Source organism: Eptesicus fuscus, chromosome 4, assembly GCF_027574615.1.
Source record: "Eptesicus fuscus isolate TK198812 chromosome 4, DD_ASM_mEF_20220401, whole genome shotgun sequence".
NCBI classification, from domain to species: domain Eukaryota; kingdom Metazoa; phylum Chordata; class Mammalia; order Chiroptera; family Vespertilionidae; genus Eptesicus; species Eptesicus fuscus.
The window spans coordinates 79177051-79200693 of record NC_072476.1 but is presented as its reverse complement, the minus strand read 5'-3'; the positions used below and the strand labels follow the sequence as shown (position 1 = coordinate 79200693).

At 36.5% G+C, this 23643-nt stretch overlaps 1 protein-coding gene across 2 annotated transcripts in view; it reads right to left on the bottom strand.

Annotated features, from left to right (window-relative positions):
- The window catches only part of CENPK (centromere protein K), a 44993-nt gene extending 21465 nt beyond the window's left edge, over positions 1–23528 (bottom strand). The window contains exons 1-10 of one of the 2 annotated variants that reach the window (XM_054715221.1): positions 23501–23528; positions 20536–20682; positions 18427–18483; positions 12904–12976; positions 12153–12199; positions 7748–7830; positions 7563–7655; positions 7097–7223; positions 4961–5014; positions 2627–2786 (exon numbers count right to left, since the gene is read on the bottom strand). In XM_054715221.1, the coding sequence (XP_054571196.1) occupies positions 2628–2786; positions 4961–5014; positions 7097–7223; positions 7563–7655; positions 7748–7830; positions 12153–12199; positions 12904–12976; positions 18427–18483; positions 20536–20643 (801 nt within the window). In that variant the 5' untranslated portion in view covers positions 20644–20682; positions 23501–23528 and the 3' untranslated portion in view covers position 2627. Of the gene's footprint in view, positions 1–1918; positions 2787–4960; positions 5015–7096; positions 7224–7562; positions 7656–7747; positions 7831–12152; positions 12200–12903; positions 12977–18426; positions 18484–20535; positions 20683–23500 lie in introns of those variants that run through there. The other variant, XM_028139531.2, reaches the window with a different exon arrangement.
- Between the last annotated feature and the right edge of the window lie 115 nt (positions 23529–23643).

The following is a 23643-nucleotide window of genomic DNA, read 5'->3' as shown; positions in this document are numbered from 1 at the left end:
GAGTTCCATCAAACCTAGGAGTCAGCAGCGGAAGTTAGTCCAGGCCTACCTAGAGGCAGCTGTTTATCTCATATTGACTGATCTAAGCAGACCTCATATTCAAGACATAAGGGGAAGTTTGACCACTCAACCTCTCCTCCTGTTTTGTCGTGTCTCATTTGCTGCTACCAAACTTTAGGAAGATACATGTATATGGGTTGCTGAATTGTTAGATCTTGTAACTGCTTGTTCCCTGTTTGTTCTGTTGTGTGAACTGTCTAATCCTAGGACTTAATTAAGGTTGCTTGAGCTGAAAATAAATAATTACTTTGATTGATAAAGACCTTAGTAACATTGGTAATCCCATCTCTGTACCCCAATGTAGCTCTCTGGGCTTTATCTTACAGAATTGGAGTACATTTAGCTACAAACCTATGAAAGAAAAAATGGGGCTAAGTAAGACAGACATTAAGAGGGGTAAGACAAAGTGTTTAGTACAGCACTATGAAAGGCTGAATGGGGCCAGGCTGATTAAACCTGGTCTGCTCTGTTTACCCCAGCGTGGAGAAATTGGAAAGACTGGAAGAGATGACAATGAGAAACCTAACCAACAATTGCTTGGAGCAATCGTCAGGCTGGTAAAATCAATTTAAAGACTGATAATAGGGCCAGGTTACAATTCAATCTGGAGTCCTTATTCCAGCAAAGCAGATTTAAAAGAGCCTAGCCCTAGCCGCTTTGGCTCAGTGGATAGAGCGTTGGCCTGTGAACTGAAAGGTCCCGAGTTTGATTCCAGTCAAGGGCACAAGCCTGGGTTCGGTCCCTAGTGGGGGGCGTGTAGGAGGCAGCCAATCAATGATTCCCTCTCATCACTGATGTTTCTAGCTCTCTCTTCCTCTCTGAAATAAAACAACAACAACAACAAAGAGCCTATATGGTTTCAGGGACTGATACTGTGTAAGCCACAGAGAGCTTTCTTGAACTGGTATCAGGACTTGCATTAGGGGCGTTCGGGCTGTAGGAACCTGTCAGATTGTCATGGCTTCCCTTCATTCCAACAAAAATGAAGCTCTGAAACTTTCATCCAGGGGTCTGACTGGCAGCCTTAAAGACTCAGAGCCTAACTGTGGTGTGCTCTTGTTATTACTGAGTACACATATCCTGGCCGACTGCTTCATCTACCATTGCTGTGGTTCCTGCTTGTAAACCGAACACCTAGAATGCTCTCTCTAAGACACAGGGAAAATGAGCTAAATCCTCCCTCTTGATTGAAACTGGACACATTCTCCTTTTTTTTTTTTTTTTTCTTACTTAAACTGGCCTCACCCAGCACCCTGCTTCCTCCTCCCTACCATGTCCACTCCCTTAATCATTAAGCCCTCAGGAGAAGAGGTTCTAGTCAGTATCAAAGAATCAGGAACAAAACCTCGAGTCTGTAGGCCACAGAGACAGTTTTGTCAAACTAGAGATAACATCTAGGTCTCAGCTGTTTCAGCTCCAGACCCAGAGAAGTGGCGAAACCAGATGAAGCGATGCCATTTTTGACGTATAAAGACCAGATGCACTGGTCAACTACTCCCTACCCTAGTATCAGTCAGTAGAGACCATGACCCTAACTCCCTTAGTCACTCGATTAATAACCTGGAAGCCACTGATTAGTCTATCTTTGAGCACTAGCTCACCTGTGACTCCGGGCCACTTCCTGAACTAATTAACCCTTTTTTTGCTGCAAGCTCCTGTGCATGTCTTCTTGGGCTGTGATGTGTCCTGGCAAGTGAACCCAGTTAGTAACAATACCGAATGAGTTTTGAATTCTATAGTTTAGCTTGCATACAATACTGAATGAGCCCTATATTATCTTCATTTATCTACCTATCAAAAAGTGTATTTATTTTATAAAAATATCATGCCACATCACCAAAAGCTAAATATTTTTAGGTAAGAGAATTTTATTTACAGAAAAGTCACAAAGATAAACAAAATTTTATTAACACAATTTCGTTAGTAATAATGAACAGACGAATGGTTTAATATATATCACTTGATATGTGATACACATTAAAAGAGTTCTCTACTTTTATCCATTTGTGTTTTTTTTTATATTTCAATTTTTAACAAATCTAGAAATAAGGCAGTATATATGGGGCATATTTACTAAATACTTTTAAGTTATGCTTCCTTCTACATCAGATACAAAGTCAATTTTCAAACCATCTGCATATATAATGGCCTTTTCATTATAATTCCTAAATTTAATGGAGTTAAGCAACAAACAACTCAAAATGAATAAAAGAAACTGTCATAAATTTTTAAAAAAATTATGACTTAATAAGCAATATCATAAATTAACAAAGAATTTTCCAAATATTGCTGCAAAAGGTACATTAAATGTTTTATAATTAAGTCTAGAATATTTTTATTTGTATCCTTGTCCATCAACTTGAACACACCGAAGCACAGAACTGAATGTGAAAGGACCCTTTTTAAACAAATAGTACATGGCAGCACGTGTCATTTTAAGGATAGAAGGAATATGAACTACGTGCCTTGATATGCATATCATTTTCTTTATCCAAGTAATACTCAGTGTTTCCATTTATCCTTGAATGACAAGATTCTTTAAGTACTTGTGAAAGACAGAGCATACTTTACTGATGGAAAGCTTCCAGTCTTATTCGGTTTGGATCTTCTGGGTGTCTCAAGGCAATTCCATTACGCAGGAGCAGCTCAATATAAGGTGGCCAAAAAGAATCACTAATTTTGACATATGGATCATGTGGAACATCAAATAATCTATTTAAAAGAATCTAGGAAAATATATTATTTTAAGGAACGTGGAAAAGAAAACGCATAATTTATACAAATACTAAGTGCCATAGCAATAAAGTAAAACTTTAAAATTCTCATCTCAATCACATTTCATAATAATATCAGTATCTCAATTATTGAAATAAAATTTTCATCTATCATTAACTTTAGCTATTTCAAGTACGTATTATGAGGGGCAAAAATCTTTTGATCTCACTTAGGTATGATGATAATAGAGTTAAATATTATTCCTATTTTAAAGCAATTACTTATTTTAACATACTTAAATCCTTATTTTTCATTTTTAATTCTAGTAGATGCCAGAAGTAATAAAATGATAAAAATTCAACTTTAAAATGAACATGTATATTGTTTTATTTTTCGCTAAATTTCAGTTCATATACTGTTTACTTTTATCATTGATAATGTAAGTTGGAGACAAAAAATTGTTTCTTATTCTAAATTTTAGATGAGATCTCAGAGTATACTACTGGAAAATTACACATGTATCACCCAGTTAATCACTGCTAATATCAGCCACATATATGACAACTTTTGTTTAAAAAAAAAAAGCTAAGTCATGCATAAGAAATAGTGTTTTCTTAGTTTCAGTATAAACTAGAATTAGAAATATATTAAGATATCCTAATATAATTTGATGTAACATACAAATCTAATAAATATTTGTATTTTGCTTTCTTTTTTTTTTCTTTTTGCTTTCAGAGCAATAATTATCTATATTAAGATATCTTGAGGCACCAAAACTATTTAACTGGGTAAAAATAGAGATTTGAGCATCCAATTCATAAAATTACAATGAAACAAATTTAATGATATCACTCTTTCTCCTTAACTTGCCAATTAATTTAAAAAGACACATTAGCTGTAACCAGTTTGGCTCAGCTCAGTGGATAAAAGTGTCGGCCTGTGGACCGAAGGGTCCCAGGTTTGATTCCAGTCAAGGGCACATGCCTGGGTTGCAGGCTTGGTTTCTATCTCTCCCTTCCTCTATGAAATCAATAAAAACATATATATTAAAAAGAAACACTAATTGTTAAATATCTCCCTCTTCATAGACTATTTTACCTTCCTTTCTGCCTAATTCACAATGGATTGTGAGACCAAGATTTCTCAAATATTTAACATACTTGATAAGTGGATGACGTTCAAAAGCATTTTTTTAAAATGTCAAAGAGCCCAGATGGCATTGCTCAGTGGTTGAGTGCCGACCTACGAATCATGAGATCACGGTTCAATTACCGGTGCAGGCGTCCTCAAACTACGGCCCGCAGGCCACATGCGGGTGTTTTTGCCGTTTTGTTTTTTTACTTCAAAATAAGATATGGGCAGTGTGCATAGGAATTTGTTCATAGTTTTTTTTAAACTATAGTCCGGCCCTCCAATGGTCTGAGGGACAGTGAACTTGCCCACTGTTTAAAAAGTTTGAGGACCCCTGGGTCAGAGCATATGCCCAGGTTGTGGGCTCGATCCCCAGTGTGGGGCGTGCAGGAGGCAGCTGATCAATGGTTCTCTCTCATCACTGATGTTTTTATCTCTTTTTCCCTCTCCCTTCCTCTCTGAAATAAATTAAAAAATATATTTTTAAAAATAATAAAATAAAAAGTCAAAAATATTTATAAAAGAAAAGGTAAATGTTGAGCAGAAAAAGATGTTTCTTTACCAATTCTATAATTATTTGAAATTACTTAGTACTCACATTATGAAAAAAAGAGGCTGATGTTACTTAAGAAAATATTATGCATGGATTTCTACAATTTTGTTGAAAGAATCCTTAAACTCACTTTTTACTGTATTTTCAATAGAATGTAGAGTTGCTAACTAAAGATACAGTCAATGTAACAGCATAAGGTTTCATTGTGTAAATATTAAATAATATAAAATTTTATTGAAGTAATAATCTTGAAATATGATTAAGAGTTAGGCTCTAATTTCATGTTCTTTAAAAAAATGACATTATTCTTTCTAATGCTATATAGAAAACACAAACTAATTTTATACCCAAGATAAATTAACATAAGTATATCTAATAAAGATTGGTGTCTACCATAAGAACTAAAGCAGTATTTTTTCTTTTTCAAGCCTATGAAAAATTATTCACAAATCACTAATTAAGAGACATCTTCAAGACAAAACAACTACACAAAACACTTACCTCTAACATTTCATGCAATGTTATCAGCTGTATAGTTGATTCTTGAGTATTTTTCTTTGAGAGAAATGTGAATAACAAAGAATTAACATTATGACTCTGCCAATGGCAGAATATTAAACTATACTTATTACAAAAAATTAATATTTCTTAACTGCAAGGGTACAAGGTATACTAAAACCAAACACTTATAATTAGGTGATTTAAAAAGGATTCTGAATATAAACAACCTGCTTGTACTAACAGTCGTTTCCATTAAAAAAAGTTGGAACAACCTCTAAGACAGTGAAATTGTTTGCAATTACTAGAAGATACAATTCAGACTATCTATATACATAAAATGGATGCTATATTATGTATATTGTATACTTACATATATAAAAGTGTAGTGTTTGAATCTCCTAATCAAAATAACCCCAACAAATGACATTCCAGACTGTGTTTATACAGCTTCAGGACAGGAAACCTGCTTCCCAGGGAGCCTTGTTCGTTCATCTTTCTGTAATTCTTGACAGTTCGTAATGTTAACTAACTGGCTCTTTATCCTTGAAATGACAGAGAATCTCTTCCAATTCTATGCAAGAGTTCATTCAATATTTGAAGGCAGCTATTATGCATCTCAGGTCTTTTCCATATTAATCATTATTAGTTCCTTCAATTATTTTTCATAAGCCATAGACTTGTAGCCCTTCAGTATTATGGTTGTTCTTTAAATGTGATCTAATTTGCCTTTTTTGGGTTTTTTAATCCAATCTCCACAATGATATCGGTGTGATTTGAACACCAAAAGAAGACTCGTTTCCATACTTGTAGATGCTGGAATTCTATTCATTAGGTTAAAGATTGCATTCGTTTTTGGACATTTATTTCACCCTATTAACCTCTATTTGAACATAGTGTCATATTTATTTTTTTAATCCTCACTCAAGGAGCGAGGATATTTTTTCCTTTGATTTTTAGAAACATTGGAAGGGAAGGGAGAGGGGGGGAAAGAGAGAGAAACATCGATGTGAGAGAGACACACATCTATTGGTGTAGAGACACACATCTATTGGTTGCCTCCCACACGCACCCTGACAGGGGGCCGGGATCAAAACTTCAACTCAGGTACGGGCCCTTGACCAAGTATCAAGCCTGCCACCCTCCAGTGCGGAGGAGAATGATGACACTTTAACCACAGAGCAACGCTGACCAGGGCACATTAACAGATTTCAAACAATTCTTCCGATTTTAAAAGTTACACATGGTCATGGAAAATATTCAAAATAGTAAAAATGAAAAATCTCTCCTAAGATCCTAGCCCCTAGACATAAGCACTATTACATCTTTTGGTATAAATTAGACATACAATTTAATCATCTATTTTTACTCATTTAACAATAAATTGAGAGTATTTCATTAATTCCTTTGATAGTGTTCAATACATTTTTTAAAAATATGTTTTTATTGATTTTTTTAAGAGAGAGGAAGGGAGAGGGAGAGAGAGAGAGAGAAACATTGATGTGAGAGAAACATTGATCAGTTGTTCCCTGCTCGTGCCCCACCAGGGATCGAACCTGCAACTTAGGTATGTGCCCTGAGTGGGAATCGAGCCCACCACCTTTTGGTGTACAGGACAACTCTCCAACCAACTGAGCCACTGGACCAGGGCTCAATAAGTTTTTTAAAGCTGCATTTTCCCCATCATATGGATACAATATTAAAATATGTATTTAACTCCTCTTGTTGAACAACAAGGTTACTTTTAATTTTCCTTTTTTTAATATATATTTTATTGATTTTTCACAGAGAGGAAGGGAGAGGGACAGAGAGTTAGAAACATTGATCAGCTGCCTCCTGCACACCACCCACTGGAGATGTGCACGCAACCAAGGTACATGCCCTTGACCGGAATCGAACCCGGGAACCTTGAGTCCGCAGGCCGACGCTCTATCCACTGAGCCAAACCGGTTAGGGCTGCTTCTAATTTTTTAATAAATTTTTAATGTAATGAGAAACCATTTCTCTACATCTATCTATGTGTATGTGTCTTTGAAATGTATAATAAACATACAAATATTTATCAGAAATTTATATTTGATCCCATCTGAAACAATTTCATACATGCATATCCACATGAATGTTTTCTTTAAAACTTACCCTTTTCTTTTTAACATTTCTATCAGGCAGAGGAAAGTGGTCTTCTAGAAACTCACTCAAGGTAACCAATAGTTTCTCCTTATATTCTTTTACATCATGTAGTTTAGTTTTCAGTTCTTTAAAGGTTCTAATAGATTTCAAAATAATGAAGAGAAATAGTTCACTGACAAAATACATAAGTGTATATAACTGGTTACTTATAAGGTTGATCAAGAACTCAGTTCAAATTTTATTTGCTCAAACCAAATTTAACTAGTTTTACGAAAGTAATATTTTCTATTTAATATATAGGGAAACTGAAAGTCAAGTTATTCATAAAAGATCATGTAATAATAGAAATCAAAAGCTGGGATAAGGCTCACATTTCTTGGTAAAATTTACCCCTTTTCATGTTAAAAAAAGAAAAGAAAAGAAAGAAAGAAACTACTTCCTCCTAGTTTAAAAACATAGGACACAAAAATAATACCTTGATTCTGTCACAATCTGTTGTTTCAATTCACTGTGTAGTGCAATAAGAGATTCAAATATCTGTTGCTGTTCATCCAACCATTGTTGCTCCCTTTCAACACAGAAAAATAAAACAAACAGCAGCCAAATAAAACATCAATGACAATTCAACATATCAATGACTAATAGTAATTATAAATATACCTTTCCAAGTCTTCCTTTAACTTTTCATTCTTTGACTGAATAGTAGATAGTACCAATTCAAGATCCTGTCTCAATTTTTGGAACTAGAACAAAATAATTCATATTAATTGCTTATTCTTTAATCATATAACTAGTTATATTTCTGAATAATAGTAAAATTTATGTTAATTCTAAAATTTATATTCAGAAATTTACAGCAAAAAAGCTGAGCAGAAAGTCTTTAAAATGGACATATCGAGCAGGTGCTAAGTTCTCTGTAATATTCCATTGTCAAATTCAAAAATATAAGACGGGGTTTTTGAGCAATATATTACATATTGAAAGGCAACTTAATGGTGAGTTTTCAGTAACCAGGTAAATTAGGTCTCTTTTCTAAGGAGACTACACAAAAACAAACACAAATGAATACTACTATTATTCATTCAACAAATATTAACTGACTATCAGGCATTGTTGAAGGGAGTCAGGGATGCAAAGGTGAACAGAACAAAGAGGGGAATCCAGACAAACAAACAAATATATAATTCCAGTGAGTGATAAGTTCTACGAAAAACAAAGTAAGTCTAGCCCTGGCTGTGTAGCTTGGTTGGGTATTGTCTCGCGCACCAAAAGGTCTCTTGTTCAATTCCCATTCAGGGCACATGCCCAGGTTTCAGGTTAAGTTCCGGTCGGGGTGCATACAGGAGGCAACCGATAGATGTTTCTCTCTCACAGCGATGTCTCTCTCTCTCCCCATCTCTCTTTCTAAAATCAATAAAACATATTTTCAAAAGAAAATAAATAAATAGATTTAGGGCAACCTCAATCAAAATTCCAGTAAGCTTTTTTATGGGATAGAATGACAAGCCAACTCTATATGAAAATATAAAACAATTTTGGTAAAAAACAACGAAGTTAGAAAACTCATACTATTTGTTTTCAAGACTTATTACAAAGCTTCAATAAGTCAAACAATGTGGTATTGGATTAAGACAGAAACACAGAACCAAGGAAGAGACACATCCAAAGCACAGAATGGAGAACAAATAAAGAATCTAGAAACAGATCCACCCATAAATGGTAATTAAATTTCAGTAAAAGAAAAGTCAAAACAGATAGTTCTTTCAACAATTTGTGTTGGAACAATTCGTATCTACATGCAAAAAATAAACATTTATCAACAACTCATTTCATGTATAAACATTATTTCAAAATGGATCATAAACCTAAATGTGAAATCTACAACTTTAAAATTTCTAAAAGAAAACATACATGAAAATCTTTGTGACCTTAAATTGGACAAATATTTCCTATATTTGAGCACAAACTTTAAAAGTTGATAAAACAGAATTAATCCAATTATGAGCTTATGTTCTTCAAAAGATACCGTTAAGAGAATAAAAAGACAAGTTTCAGTGAAAGGGTTAACTCAGCAGGCCAAGGTTGCACAAACTCTGCACTTTACCAGGAAAGGCTTTTCTTTAGGACTGGCTCCTGGTGGATTCCTGGAAGAGAAGCTATGAGCCACTGAAATATTCTGCCTATTGCGAGTGTTTTGCGTATGCCCGGAGCCTTGGGCCAGTTGGTACCAGTTTGATTACAGTTTATTCTAACTATGTCATTCTTGGTAAATGCATTTTTGTTCTGGGACCTGGAGTCTGCATAGCTGAAGTCAGTCAAGGAGGCCCTGCATGCATAGCGATGGTACTCCTGATAAAAACCATGGACAATAGGCTAAAATGCATTTCCCTGGCTTTTTTATTTAAAAAAAAAAAATGTTTTTATTGATTTTAGAGAGAGAGGAGGGAGAGGGATAGAAAGATAGAAACATCGATGAGAGAGAAACTTCGATTGGCTGCCTCCTGCACACCCACTAGTGGGGATCAAGCCGGCAACCCAGCATGTGCCACAACCTCTTGGTTCATGAGCTGATGTTCAACCACTGAGCAACACTGGCCAGGCGAACTTCCCTGTTGGACCACACTTTGACCAAGCTGTCACACATAATTGCAGGGAGAAGCAAACACATCCACTGGGAAAGGACAGCTATAAGCTTGGCCCACGTGCCTTTTCCCTTTGCTCATTTTAGTCTGTCCTCTCACTATAATAAACGCAACCATGACTAGAATAGCTCTTCTGAATGCTGTGAGCCTATCTAGCTAATCACAGAATCTAAGAGTGGTCTTGGGGAAAACCCTGACAGTTGGCATCAGAAGTGGACTTGGTGGTCAAAGGAATGGTGGCGTCAGAGGTCCCCTTGAAGTTTCAACAATTTGAACAGCTATAATTCAACAAAGGATTTCCTGCTCAACAAACACATCTGAGAGATCCAAGTATTGAACAACTGAAGGTGGGCAAGTAGAAGAAAACGGGGGAGATGGGAAGGGAGAAGAGCTGAGATGGTGCCAAGGATGCAGCCTGGATCTCGTAGCCCAGAATTCCCTGTGAGGCTCAGCCTAAAGAGGGGCAGAATCAGGTTAGCACTGGTGCTCCCCTCAGCAGGGAGGAGCAGAGCCATACAGTGAGTATTCCTGAAGGAACTGTTAGTATGCACTGTCACTGGACCCAGTGACCTGGGTAGGGATGAGAGGCACACTCTGTGACTAATCCAGGGTTGGGTGAAGACACAGAGGGGAGGCCGCTGAGGTTTGCCAGTCACCATTCCTGGGAGAACAAAGCAACAAAGACAGCTGCCAGCTTCCCCTAGCTCACGCCACCGCCATCCATCACAGCTGCGCCTGGCTGCAGTGGACAGCACTGGGATTTCACAGATTTAGAGCACATTGCCCACCACATTCCCCCACTGGGTCTGGCCTGTGAGACTGAGGCAACCTGAACACAGAGGAGATGCCCACCTTCCCAGGGAACACAGGACATTTCCATCACCCTGCCGAGACCTGAAAAGTCAGAGCAGTTCAAGAGACTAAACAACTTGTGCTTCAATGCCACCTACTAGAAAACAATAGAGAGACTTCTTATCAATTTATTAGAGAAATGCCACTCACATATAGACCCCTCAGTAGAGAAGGAATCCACCATGAATAACCAAGATAACTGAGCAGCTCAAAAATAAAATAAAATATCTCCAGAAAACAAACATAAAGACATAGAAATATGTAATTTAAATAACAGAGAATTCAAGATTACAGTTCTGAAAAAACCCTCAATGAGTTATAAGAAAATACAGATATGAAGTTTAACAAACTCAAAAATAAAATCCATGAACAAAATGAGTACTTTATCAAAAAGATTGAAACTTTAAAAAAGAACTTTAAAAGCTTTTCTAACTTGGCAAAGGAAATAGGTAAGTCCAGGAATTGCAGAGGGTCCCAAACAAGATGAAACCAAAGAGGCCCACACCAAGACACATTATAATTAAAATGCAACAGGTTAAAAACAAAGAGAATCTTAAAAGCAGCAAGAGTAAAGCTGTTACTTACCTAAAAGGGAGCTCCCATAAAACTGATTTTTCAACAGAAACTTTGCAGGCCAGAAGGGAGTGGCATGAAATATTTAGTGATGAAAAGCAAGGACCTACAACCAAGATTACTTTACCCAGCAAGGCTATCATTTAGAATGAAAGAACAGATAAAGAGCTCCCCTGACAAGAAAAAGCTAAAGGAGTTCATCACCACCAAGCCAGTTTATAAAAAATGTTAAAGGGTCTTCTTTCAGAAGAAGAAGAAAAAAAAGATAAAAAATATGAATAATAAAATGTCAATAAACATATATCTTTAAATTACTTTAAATACAAATGGATAAAATGCTCCAATCAAAAGACACAGGATGGCTGAATTGATAAGAAAAAAGACCCATACATATGCTGTCTACAAGACTCACTTCAGACTGAAAGACACACAAAGGGATAAAACAGGTATTTCATGAAAAAAAAAAGGAAAAAAAAAAAGCTTGGGTATAATACTGATACCAGACAAAAACAGACTTTAAAACAAAGTATAACAAGAGACAAAGAAGGACCCAGTAATTCCATTTTGGAGTTATTTATCCAAAGAAACCCAAAACACTATGGAAAAGACATATGCATCTGTATGTTCACTGCAGCATTATTTACAATAACCAAGATATGGAAGCAACCTAAATGTCCATCAATAGATGAATGAATAAAGAAGAACTGGTACATATACAATGGAATATAATCACTTCGTAAGTTATATAAAGGTCTAATCACCAGGTTGTATACCTGAAAATAATATAATATTGTATGTCAACTGTAATTTTTAAAAATTTAAGAAATAACAGTAATAAAAATCAAAGGTCCAAAAATTATAAAATATTCTCTTCAATAAGCATAATTAATATCAAAATAGAAAATTTAGTTTTAAAGAGTCCTTATCCTATTCCTTATGGCATGAACTTACCTAAAACATTTACAGTAGGGTTACTAAAAATTCATTAAGTGACTTACCTCTTCTTTTCCTAATGTTACCAGAACCTCTTCATTTAGTGGAAGTACTATAAAAAAAAATTTAACATATGCTTAGTTAACTCTCCAAAGTCAAGAATTTGACTTTGTGGTTTCTCAGATACCCCTTTTCCTTTCCATTTAATGTTACAGAACTTCTTATGAAATATGTAAGTTTATGAAATCATTCTTATTTAGCAGCTTTACATATATGTTATTTTAGACAAATGTGCTATTAAGTATTTTGTTTTTAGTGGCTTTTTCTTTTCTTGTTTTGTTTTCCCAATCATTAAAATTCAAAATTAAAATAACCTCTAGTGCATTCCTTCTGTGCATAGGATCCTATTCACGTATACATATACACATTTATCGGTACATATACACATTTATCTGTACATATACATGCAAGAGTTATTAATTTTGTCAATGCTGGTATTATAAGAATGGGATCATACCATACACATTGTTCTTATCTTTTTAAAAAATATATATTTATTGATTTCAGAGAGGAAGGGAGAGCGAGAGGGATAGAAACATCAATGATGAGAGAGAATCATTGATGTGCTGCCTCCTGCATGCCTCCTACCGGGGATCGAGCCCACAACCCAGGCATGTGTCCTGACTGGGAATGGAACTGTAACCTCCTGGTTCATAGGTCTACGCTCAACCACTGAGCTACACCGGCTGGGCTAGTGATCATTAATTTGCCATTACTTTGTTTACAAAAATATAAACCTAAAAATAAGAATCTTACTTTCAGGAGTTTCTTTCTGCCATTGACTGAGTTCAGCAGTTAAACATTTCACTTGCATAATTAATAATGACAGCTATAAAAAAAAGAACAAGAGAATAAAACAAAATCATTTCTTGTGGAATATTCATAGCTATTCATGATGAATGTGTAGAGATTCTTTATACATTAATACAAGGTCTTAACATAAATGGCTAACATGATAGCTACCTAAACTATAAAAAAATTATCACTCCAAACAGAATTCTGCTTTAAACCACATTTATAGCTCATAAATTGCCAGTTATATTACTGATATTGTATTAAAAAATGATCAATTCTGCTTCACCACTCAATCTAAAAGAACCTAACTACATTAAGTTTATTCCCTAAATTAATTTTTTTTAAAAAGGATGCTATTTCTTGCCAACATTTTTAAGACAAAAATGTGCACTAAAATGCTCTTTTTCCTCTCTATGCGCTTTTAGGAAAATTGCAACTGTTTTTAGCTGGGTAATGAAAAATAACTTCAAATGCATACATAGAGACAATTATGAAATGAGACTGGTTCCACAAGCCACATATAAAACACAGTTTTACTACACAATAGTTTGTAAATTAGCCAAAGACAGATTTAGGGTAAATATGTTTCTGTTACTAGGAGGCTCCAATCATTGTAATTTTGATAATTACAAATCTATGTGATAAATATTTTGCCTGATTAGACCACAAAATTAAAGTCCATGTGTGGTTAAAGCTAAATTTTAGCACATTTTCTCTCGTCTGAATAATTCTTATTAGTAGCCAAACATAAAAAAAATTCATATTTCAAAAATGCAGTAGGTATTACTTCAATATTTACACTAAAAGAACACTAAAAGTACTATCTTTTAGTAGTTCCTGCTCTGTATTATAACATTGCCTGTTGAATAGTCACAGACAAAAAACAAAAACAAAAAAACCTAGCCTCTTTGAAAAATTCATATTATTATATAAAAATGCATTTGCAGGTATTTAAATTATTTCCCAAAGGAGAGTTTAACATTATTTTCTTATAGATAACTAAGTAAGAATCTGGGAAAGTTTTTTTATTAACTATAAAGCGATGCATAAATGTTAATTATTATTATTACTAGGAAGTGGTAACAAATTCTTAAAAAGCCGTATCTAAACTAGGCAAAACTATCATAATGATAAAGAATTCATGTATTTTCCGCCACATATTAGGTTGAAATATATAAAATTACTGATATTCATTTTTAACCTATTAAAAAACAGTAACTTCATACAGTTCAACCTTGTACTATATTGATGAAGCACAGCTCTTACCTTGTTAAAGCCCAGCTAAGGCAAACACTCAAATTATTTCTAATCTATATATATAAAAGGGAATATGCTAATTAGCCGGGCATCATGACCACTCAGGAGTAGGCTGCATCACGACCGCTCAGGAGGAGCTGCACGCACAGATGGGCGGGAGGGGACTGAGTGCCGCCCCCAGCCCCAGCCCCAGCCCCAGCGGCTACGGGGAGGCTGGGACTGGGTCAGAGTGGACACATAACACACGGAGAGGCTGGGGCTGGGGGCAAGCCAGAGCAGAGACACAACACACAGGAGCGCCTGCCCCCACTCCAGAGGATACAATGCAGCGGCCGGCGCTACATGGGTCAGGCGTGGGTCCCGGCCCCCCAAGGGGGGCCTCCTCGCAAGGCGGGAGGCGGGGCGCCTCCTCACGCAATTTCAATCGTATGCTGGGCTTCTAGTCTATAATAATAAAAGCGTAATATGCTAATTAGACCGATGTCCTTCTGGACATCCTTCTGGATAATCTTTCAGACAAAGCTGCAGTGGCGGAGGCCGAGGCAGAGGCAACAGCCATGGCGGTGGGGGCCAAGCCCCTTGCATGAATTTCGTGCATCAGGCCTCTAATCTAATAAAATTAAACAACCCTTTCTTAAAAAATATTATGTATAAGAACAGTACTTCTAAAGTTATGTAAACATAAAAATTGGAGAAATCCTGTCATTCTCTCATTTAAAATATCTAATGTCTTGCTTTAGAAAATGAATTGAAAATTTTAAGTCTAATAGGTATACAGAAAAGAGTTAACAAAGCAAGCCCTAAGATTATCCCTGAAGGCCTGCTTACAAGGCTGGCATCTGGGAATTTGGATAGTGGTTCCCTGGGTCTAAACTGTGCAAAGAACATGACTTCTGCTAAACACCTGCCTTCCTCCTGGGTATCAGGTATTTTGTTAACGGCTAGACAGAGGATCCCTATGTCATTAGCCCCCACAAACAACCTTAGGCACCAAGTCTCTAATGAGATTTCCTGGTAGATAACATTTCACAGTTGTCACAAATCACTGGGGGAATTAAGCATGTCTTGTGTGGCTCCACTGGGACAGGACTCCTGAAAGCTTGTGCCCGGTTTCCTCTGGACATCAACCCATGATCCTTTTCTCTTTACTGATTTTACTCTGTATCCTTTCACAGTAATAAATCTCAGCCATTAGGTTTACTATTTACTGAGTTCTGTGAGTCCTCTTACAGAATCATCAAACCCAAGAGTAATCCTGGGGACCCTCAACACGATGGGAAAAGACATTGATACTGATGATTTACAACTACTTAAGTAACACCCTCAAAGCCAGTGTTTGGCTCACTGTTTGAAAATCATTGAGGAAATGTACAGGCCCAATACCTACTGATTCTGATTTAGTAGGTCTCAATTTCTACACTGTAAGAACCACATTTCCCAAGGAAAACAAATGACAGTTTATATACTAATGCTCTTCCAAATATATTATGCAGTTTTACCCTGTACAACAAAGCTCTATATTTATTGATGGCTTCTTTATCACCAATTTTTATATTAAAGATCAGATATGACATGTACTTTTAAAAGTTTTTTTTTAATATTTTTTTTATTGATTTCAGAGAGGAAGGGAAAGACAGAAACATCAATGATGAGAGAGAATCATTGATCAGCTGCCTCCTGCACGTCCCCTAATGGGGATTAAGCCTGCAACCCCAGCATATGCCCTGACTGGGAATCGAACCTCGACCTCCTGGTTCATAGGTCGATGCTCAACCACTGAGCCACGCTGGCAGGCATGACATGTACTTTTAAAGTGACAAATTAGTTTTCCTCTTTCTCTCTCATTCTCATTTTTTATTATTATTATGCCCATAGATTATCATTTTTTTCATATTGTTATAATGAATTTAAGCCATTACATCTTTTGATGCTCAAGTGATACTAGATGGAGTGCCTTCAATAATCTTTGGGCATGCTCCCACCAGTATTAGAGAACTTTCATTGGATTCATTTGTATATTTCCCTTTGTTCTTAGAATTTTTACTACTAAAATATTTTTAACTCTTTTTAAAAAATGTTTTTATTAATTTTAGAGAGAGAAAGGGAGAGGGAGACAGAGAAACATTGATCAGCACTCCCCCTACTAGGGATTAAGCCTGCAAACTGAGCATGTGTCCTGACTGGGAATCAAACCAGTGACCTTTTAGTGTATGGGATGATGCTCAACCAACTGAGCCACAGCAGCCAGGGCACATTTTTAACTCTTATGTGATCAAATACATCTAAGTGTTCATATGTGTATGTGTATATATATATATATATATACATATATATATATACACACACATATATATATATGTATATATATGTGTATATATATATATATATACACACACACACACACACACATATGTGTATATATATATATTAATATATATATTAAAAGCATAATATGCTAATTAGACCGAACAACCAAATGACCTTCCAGACTTCATTCCGGACGTCCTTCTGGATGACCTTCTGGACAAAGCGGGGTGGCGGGGGCTGAAGCAGAGGCAGTTAGGGGTGATGAGGCAGGCAGGCAGGCAAGCAGTTAGGGGCGATCAGGCAGGCAGGCAGAGTGGTTAGGGGCAATGAGGCAGTTAGGGGTGATCAGACTGGCAGGCAAGCAGTTAGGGGTGATCAGACAGGCAGGCGAGCAGTTAGGGGTGATCAGGCAGGCAGATGAGAGTTAGGGGCGATCAGGCAGGCAGGCGAGTGGTTAGGGGCAATCAGGCAGGCAGGCAGAGGGGTTAGGAGTAATGAGGCAGGCGGCAAAGTGGTTAGAGACGATCAGGCAGGTATGTGAGTGGTTAGGGGCAATGAGGCAGGCATGCAGAGTGGTTAGGGGCGATAAGGCAGGCAAGCGAGCGGTTAGGAGCCAGCAGTCCCAGATTGCAAGAGGATGCGGGCCAGGCTGAGGGGACCCCCGCCCCCGCATGAATTTCGTGTACCGGGCCTCTAGTATATATTATTAATTTCAGAGAGGAAGGGAGAGGGAAGAGAGATAGAAACATCAATGATGAGAATCATCGATCGGCTGCCTACTGCATGCCCCCTACTGAAGATTAAGTCCACAACCCAGGATATGCCCTTGAGAGGAATCAAACTGGGACCCTTCAGTCTGCAGGTCTACACTCTATCCACTGAGCCAAACCTGCTAGGGCTAAGTGTTTTTTTATAATGTCTAGATTTTTATTAATAGCCAAATTCTCCCATGTCATTAGGTTGCACAGTCTACTTGCTTTTCTTGTAATGAAATATGATTGTACCAGTATCATTCCTTAACTAATTCATCTCTTTCCATACATTGGAACCATCATCTTTGCTATTTTAAATTCTTAATCTGTTACACAGACCCTTTGGTGTATTCCTAAACCAATTCCATAGGTCTCTGATTATTAAAATGGATATCTTAATCCTTTTTTAAGCCTTGATAAAATCAGTTACGATTCCACACAGATAGTAAAATACCTGTGGCTACTATACCTAACACAAAGTAGAAAAGTCTTTGTTCTAATTTTTAACAAAGTACCATAATAGCAGCCAAGGGGCAATTGACTCAACAGTTAAATGTATGTATAGCTGTGGAAAGATAAAAAAGAAAATATTCTTATCCTATATAATAAAGAGCTAAAATGCAAATGATCGTCACGCCCTCGTGCCAGGGGACCTGAGGTCAGGTCCCCCGCCCCAGTGCTGGGGCCAGGGGACCTGAGGCCGCGCCCCCTGCCTGGCAGGTCTTGACAGGGAACCTGAGGCTGTGCCCCCCGCCCTGGCGGGGCTTGATGGGGGTGGGGCCAGCCGGGTCTGGGTCTTGTTCGATTTCGAGGTGCATGCAGTTGGATGGGGACTTGACTCTGGGTCCCGCGATGCGGCAGATTTTCATACACGTTTTACTAATTTTCTTTCATCTCTGACACTTCTATTATAGAGAAAGGGCAAATAGCAATATTAAAATATTTTCTCTAATTAATTCCCTTTTAATGTGCACGAATTTTGTACACCGGGCCACTAGTTTATTTATAATAGCTTATTCAAGATAGTTTTTAAAATACTTCTCTTAAATCAGAAAGAGTAGAGAATTATCCAAATGATTAAGCATACAGGTATTAACAAAACTATTATACTTGACAGATAAACTTCTTATCCAAAACAATGAATTCCAAAGAAAAGAAGGTTTCATACCTGAGCATTTGAATCAGTGAGTGTCTCGGTTCCAATAAGTGATAATTTATTCTGATACTTGATTTAAAAAGTAAAAAAAAAAAACAAGTCACACTATAACCCAAAATTTCCTCTCCCTCCCCTTTTATACCAGTCAATGTCATATTCTTTTAAAACAATACACAATTACCTGATGTAAGACAACAAATTGTTTTCAATTCCACACTTTCTAAGCAAGAAGGTAAGGAAGGCAGCCAAATTGGTTCCAAGATGAACACATTAAAAGTAAAAGGGTATACCTGACTCTATAAAGAATTTAAAAAATTAATATGGGAAATAAGAAAAAAAGAATGAAAGCGAAAACTAGGGTGAGTTAGAAGCTAGATAATGGAAAAATGGGGAACAAGAGGGAAATCACTATAGGAAAATAACAAAAGAGGTAAGAAGACATTTATAAAAAAATAAAGCTTTTAAGACACATTTTTATTTATGCCATTAAAAAAATCCACAACTGTTAATAGCAATTATATTTGAACAAAATTATGATTAATTTAAATTTTATTTGTGGTTACTTCTATTTACAAAATCTTTTTTTAAAATATACTTTTATTGATTTCAGAGAGGAAGAAAGAGGGAGAGATAGAAACATCAATGATGAGAGAGAATCATTGACTGGCTGCCTGCTGCCCACCCCCTACTGGGGATCGAGCCTGCAACCCATCAAGCCTGCAACCCAGGCATGTGCCCTTGACAGGAATCAAACCCAGGACCCTTCAGTCCGCAGGCCAACGCTCTATCCACTGAGCCAAACCAGCTAGGGCAACAATAATGACATAGGCCGTGGAGCAAAATCTCAAATGCTCTAGAGAATAACAGTTTTGTAGCTTCTTTTATGCATTTGAAATTAAGGATGGAATGTACATGGAGGTGGGAGAAAGTAAGGTGGGTATTAGATTACAGGATAGTTAAAAAAATTATGTGCTCTCTTTTTTAAATTTCCAACTGAAAATTTACTGTGAAGAATAGAATGTGAAAAAAATGACTGTGGCCTGGATCATATACTGTGATACACTATCATATGCTATTTCAAGTAGAACAAATTTTTACCAAAATACTGTAGTGTACCAGAAGTGACTCTATCTCATGAACTCAAAAAAATACATGCAATTCAAAAATAACATTTTCTAAAGTAACTCATACTTTTACTCAAACTCCAGAATTGGGTGTCCTCTAACTTCTATATTCTCTATCTCAGGAAATAACTCCACTAATCATCCACTGGCCCAAGCCAGGAACCTGAAACTATCCATAACTCCCCCGTTTCACAACAATTAATCTCCAAGTGCTTTTGGTCCTACCCCCTTAACATCCCTTGAATCCATTCTTCTGTTTGCAATGACAGGATTTAGCCCTTCAGTACTTCTTACCAGGACTACTACTACGGTCTCCTAAATGCTCTACCTGTAGTCTCACTTTTCTTCAAAACCACCAGAGTAATTTTCTCAAACTATATATCGCATCATGTCACTTCATATTTATAACCCTTTAATGGCTCCCCACAGTATACACTCAACAAAACTGGCCATGTACTTGCCCCTAATTACCTCTCCAGTCTCACTTCACAAGTCCTCTTTTCCTAATTTACATAAATCATAATATTCTACATGGAGTTCTCTACCAGTAAACTCTTTCAATCTTTATATATTTCGTTCCTTCTACTTTGTATGCCTCTCCCAATTTCACAGGCTAACTCCTATTAATCCTTTAGAAATGAATTCAGTCATTACCTCTTTTAGGACACTATCCTTGACCCCTTCAGTCTAGGTTTAGGACTCCTCCTAAGTATAATCTCTGTATTTCTACAATACTTTTAATATAATGGTTATTGCCTCCATTAGATTATAATCTCCTTGAGGGTAGGGATTGCTGTAATTTTTTTCTCTTCCTACAGTTCATCCAGTATAAACTTCATTGAATGTTATAGGTCTAAAACTTATATAAATATTTATTGTACAACATTAATGACTTTCAGGAATCAGCAGAATTATTTCTTTCTCAAGTCTATTATTGAAATAGAATTAAATCTTATAGTAATTAATTGATATATCATTTTAATCTCTTGGTACTTACTTCTTCCAGATCTTTCCACATTTCTTCACATTTTTTAATAAGTTCTTCCTTAGCAGTTGTAATATCTTCATCTGTAGTACTATCTGGATCTAGATCTTGGTTACTCATTGATATTGCCTTGTGATTTCCTTAGCCTTATAAGAAAACCTAAAGTAAAAAATATTTGTTGAATACCTATTACTTGCCAGATACTCACCTAGGAGCTAAAGGTGTAACAGTGAACAAAATAGATAAAAATCCCTCCTATGATGGTGCCTACATTCTAGCTAAGAAAAACACAAATAAGCCTAAAAATGTTAAAAATCATACTATAGTACATAAAATGATTTATAAGTGCTATGAAGAAAAGAAAAGCAGAGAAGAAATATAGCGAGTGCTGGGGAAGGGGCAATGTAATTTTCCATAAGGAGGCCATATGAAGTCACTGAGAAGTTGAGAACTGAGCAAAAACAGAAAGGAAATAATTGAGACCTGGTGATATTTAGGGGATGATGATCCAGGTGAGGTACCTGGAAGTGCAAAGGCCTTGGGTGATAAAATAGCCACTGTGACTAGAGCAGAAGATGTAAGATAGAGAACACAAGATGAAGTCAGAGAGATGATAACAGATCATGCGGGCTTTAGGCCATTTTAAGGACTTAGGCTGAGATAGTAAGTGATTGAAGAGGAATGACATGATTTAAGTAACGTTTTAACAGTATAACTCTGGTTAATTACAGCCAAGTAAGGACAGAAGCAGGAAAGCCTATTAGAAAGCTATTGCAATAATCCAAGCAAGATGTGGACCAGGATTAATACTGAGGCCGTACCAAATGTCTAATTCTGAATATATTTTTAAGATGGAGTCAACAGGATTTCCTAACAGCTTACATATACTAGTAGTGTCAATTAAAGAGAGGAGTCAATTATTACTAAAAAGGTTTGGAAAGATGACTTTGCCACTTAGTGAGATGGGGAAGATGGTGGAAGAAACAAATTCAGCAAGATTAAGAATTCAGTTTTGGCCTGGCCAGCATGGCTCAGCGGTTGAGCAACAACCTATGAACCAGGTCACTGCTCAATTCCCGGTCAGGGCATATGCCCAGATTGTGGCTCGATCCCCCGTGAGGGGTGTGCAGGAGACAGCTGATCAATGATTCCCTCTCATCACTGATCTTCCTATCTCTCTCTCCCTGCTTGAAATCAATAAACATATGTATATATATTTTTAAAAGTGTGTATACATTTTTTGGGACACCCTATATTTGCACAAGTCTACATGGGTATGCTTACTGCAACATTATTTATAAAAAAAAATTTATAAGTGTAACTCAACAGATTGTCTAAGGTTTAAAACCTAGCTTTAATACTTACAAGCTGTGTGACCTTGGGCAAGACACTTAAACTCCTTATCTTTAAAATGAAGATATTACTTACACCCTAGGGTTGTTGTTACAATTAAATGCCTTAATATATGTAAAGCTCTTAGAACTGTACCTAGCATATAAAGTGGTATATCAACATCAGCTATCAACATTACTATTAGCAATCTGAGTATCAATTAGTAGAAAATTGGTTAAATAACTTACGCCATACCCAAAAATGTTTTCACTAAATATCTTCCTTGCTATATGCAAAAGACATAGTTAAGTTCACAAAACCATAGTCATTAACAATCTTAGAATATTTTTAAGCAAAAAGTAAAAAAAATGGCCGAAACCAGTTTGGCTCAGTGGATAGAGCGTCGGCCGGCGGACTCAAGGGTCCCAGGTTCGATTCTGGTCAAGGGCAGGTACGTTGGTTGTGGGCACATCCCCAGTGGGGGGTGTGCAAGAGGCAGCTGATCGATGTTTCTCTCTCATCGATGTTTCTAACTCTCTATCCCTTTCCCTTCCTCTCTGTAAAAAATCAATAAAATATATTTTTTTTTAAAAAGTAAAAAAAATGTGTTTTAAATATGCCTTAACTTAGAAATTAAGTGCAAATTGATCTTTCCCCACTTTGTAGACTACTAAGCAATACAATATATTATCAGTATGCAAAAGCAATGTGAAACTGTGTGTGCTTGAGCCTGTGGATAGATATTCAACAAATTAGCTGGATTGGCAGCTCAATGTAGTAGTAGAATACAATGAGGTATATAAAAACAATAAATAAAAACAACTAAAGGTTTAACTTTACCCCTTTCCCACATTTTGTATCCTTAAATCTACCTTTCTGGAAATACTTCCAACGTCCTCAGTACCCCAATTCTGAATTATTTATTGATGAACAATATTGCTTATTTGGGGGTACCATCCTGTACAAACTTAAAACGTCTAATACCAAATTTAAAAAATTCATACTAGTATTGGAAAAAGACTAATATACAAGAAGTACAGAAAGTACCCATACAATTCTAAACTGTAATCATTCACTTATCCAACAGATATGCTCTTAATGTGGCAATAGCTGTGTAGGTGAAAAAGTCTCAGTCTTCATGGAGTTTCCATTTTAACTGAGGAGAGACAATATAAACAAATGGATAGGATTTCAGGTAGTGAGGAGAGCTACGATTAGGTAACTTACGCCATACAGATTGCAAATGCTTTCAGAATTCAGGATAGAGAAGAGCAGAGACATCTACCTGGAAAAATAAAGGGCTGAGTACAGTGCTGGGTGCACAGTACTAGCTCCCTACCTTTGTCATTATCAGTCTTATCCTCATTATTACCAGTCTTATCCTCATTATTTTTGCCATGGGTCTAACAGATGAGAAGCAGTAAAGGTGAAAGCTAGATTTGGTGTAGAGATGCTTTCAAGGCATAAAAACATAAGACTGGAAGGCAAAGATGAGCATGGCAAATTCGTGAGAGACACACAAAACAGTGATCTGATTAGAGCAGAAGGCAGGGAAGAAATCAGACTAGCTAGGTAGAACAGGCCAAATAAAGGGAGTCTTTAAAATTAAAAGCAAAACAAAGAAAAACCCTTAGAAAGTACTTACTACCGGCAGTTCCTTTCCTGTATCTGGGGTCCACATCCAAGCAGAAGTAAAGAAGAGATTCACCTACCGTAGTTTGAAATACAGTAGGTAACCAGGAGGCTGTTAAGTAGGTATTTGAAAGCAGTGATTTAGGGAGGTCATTT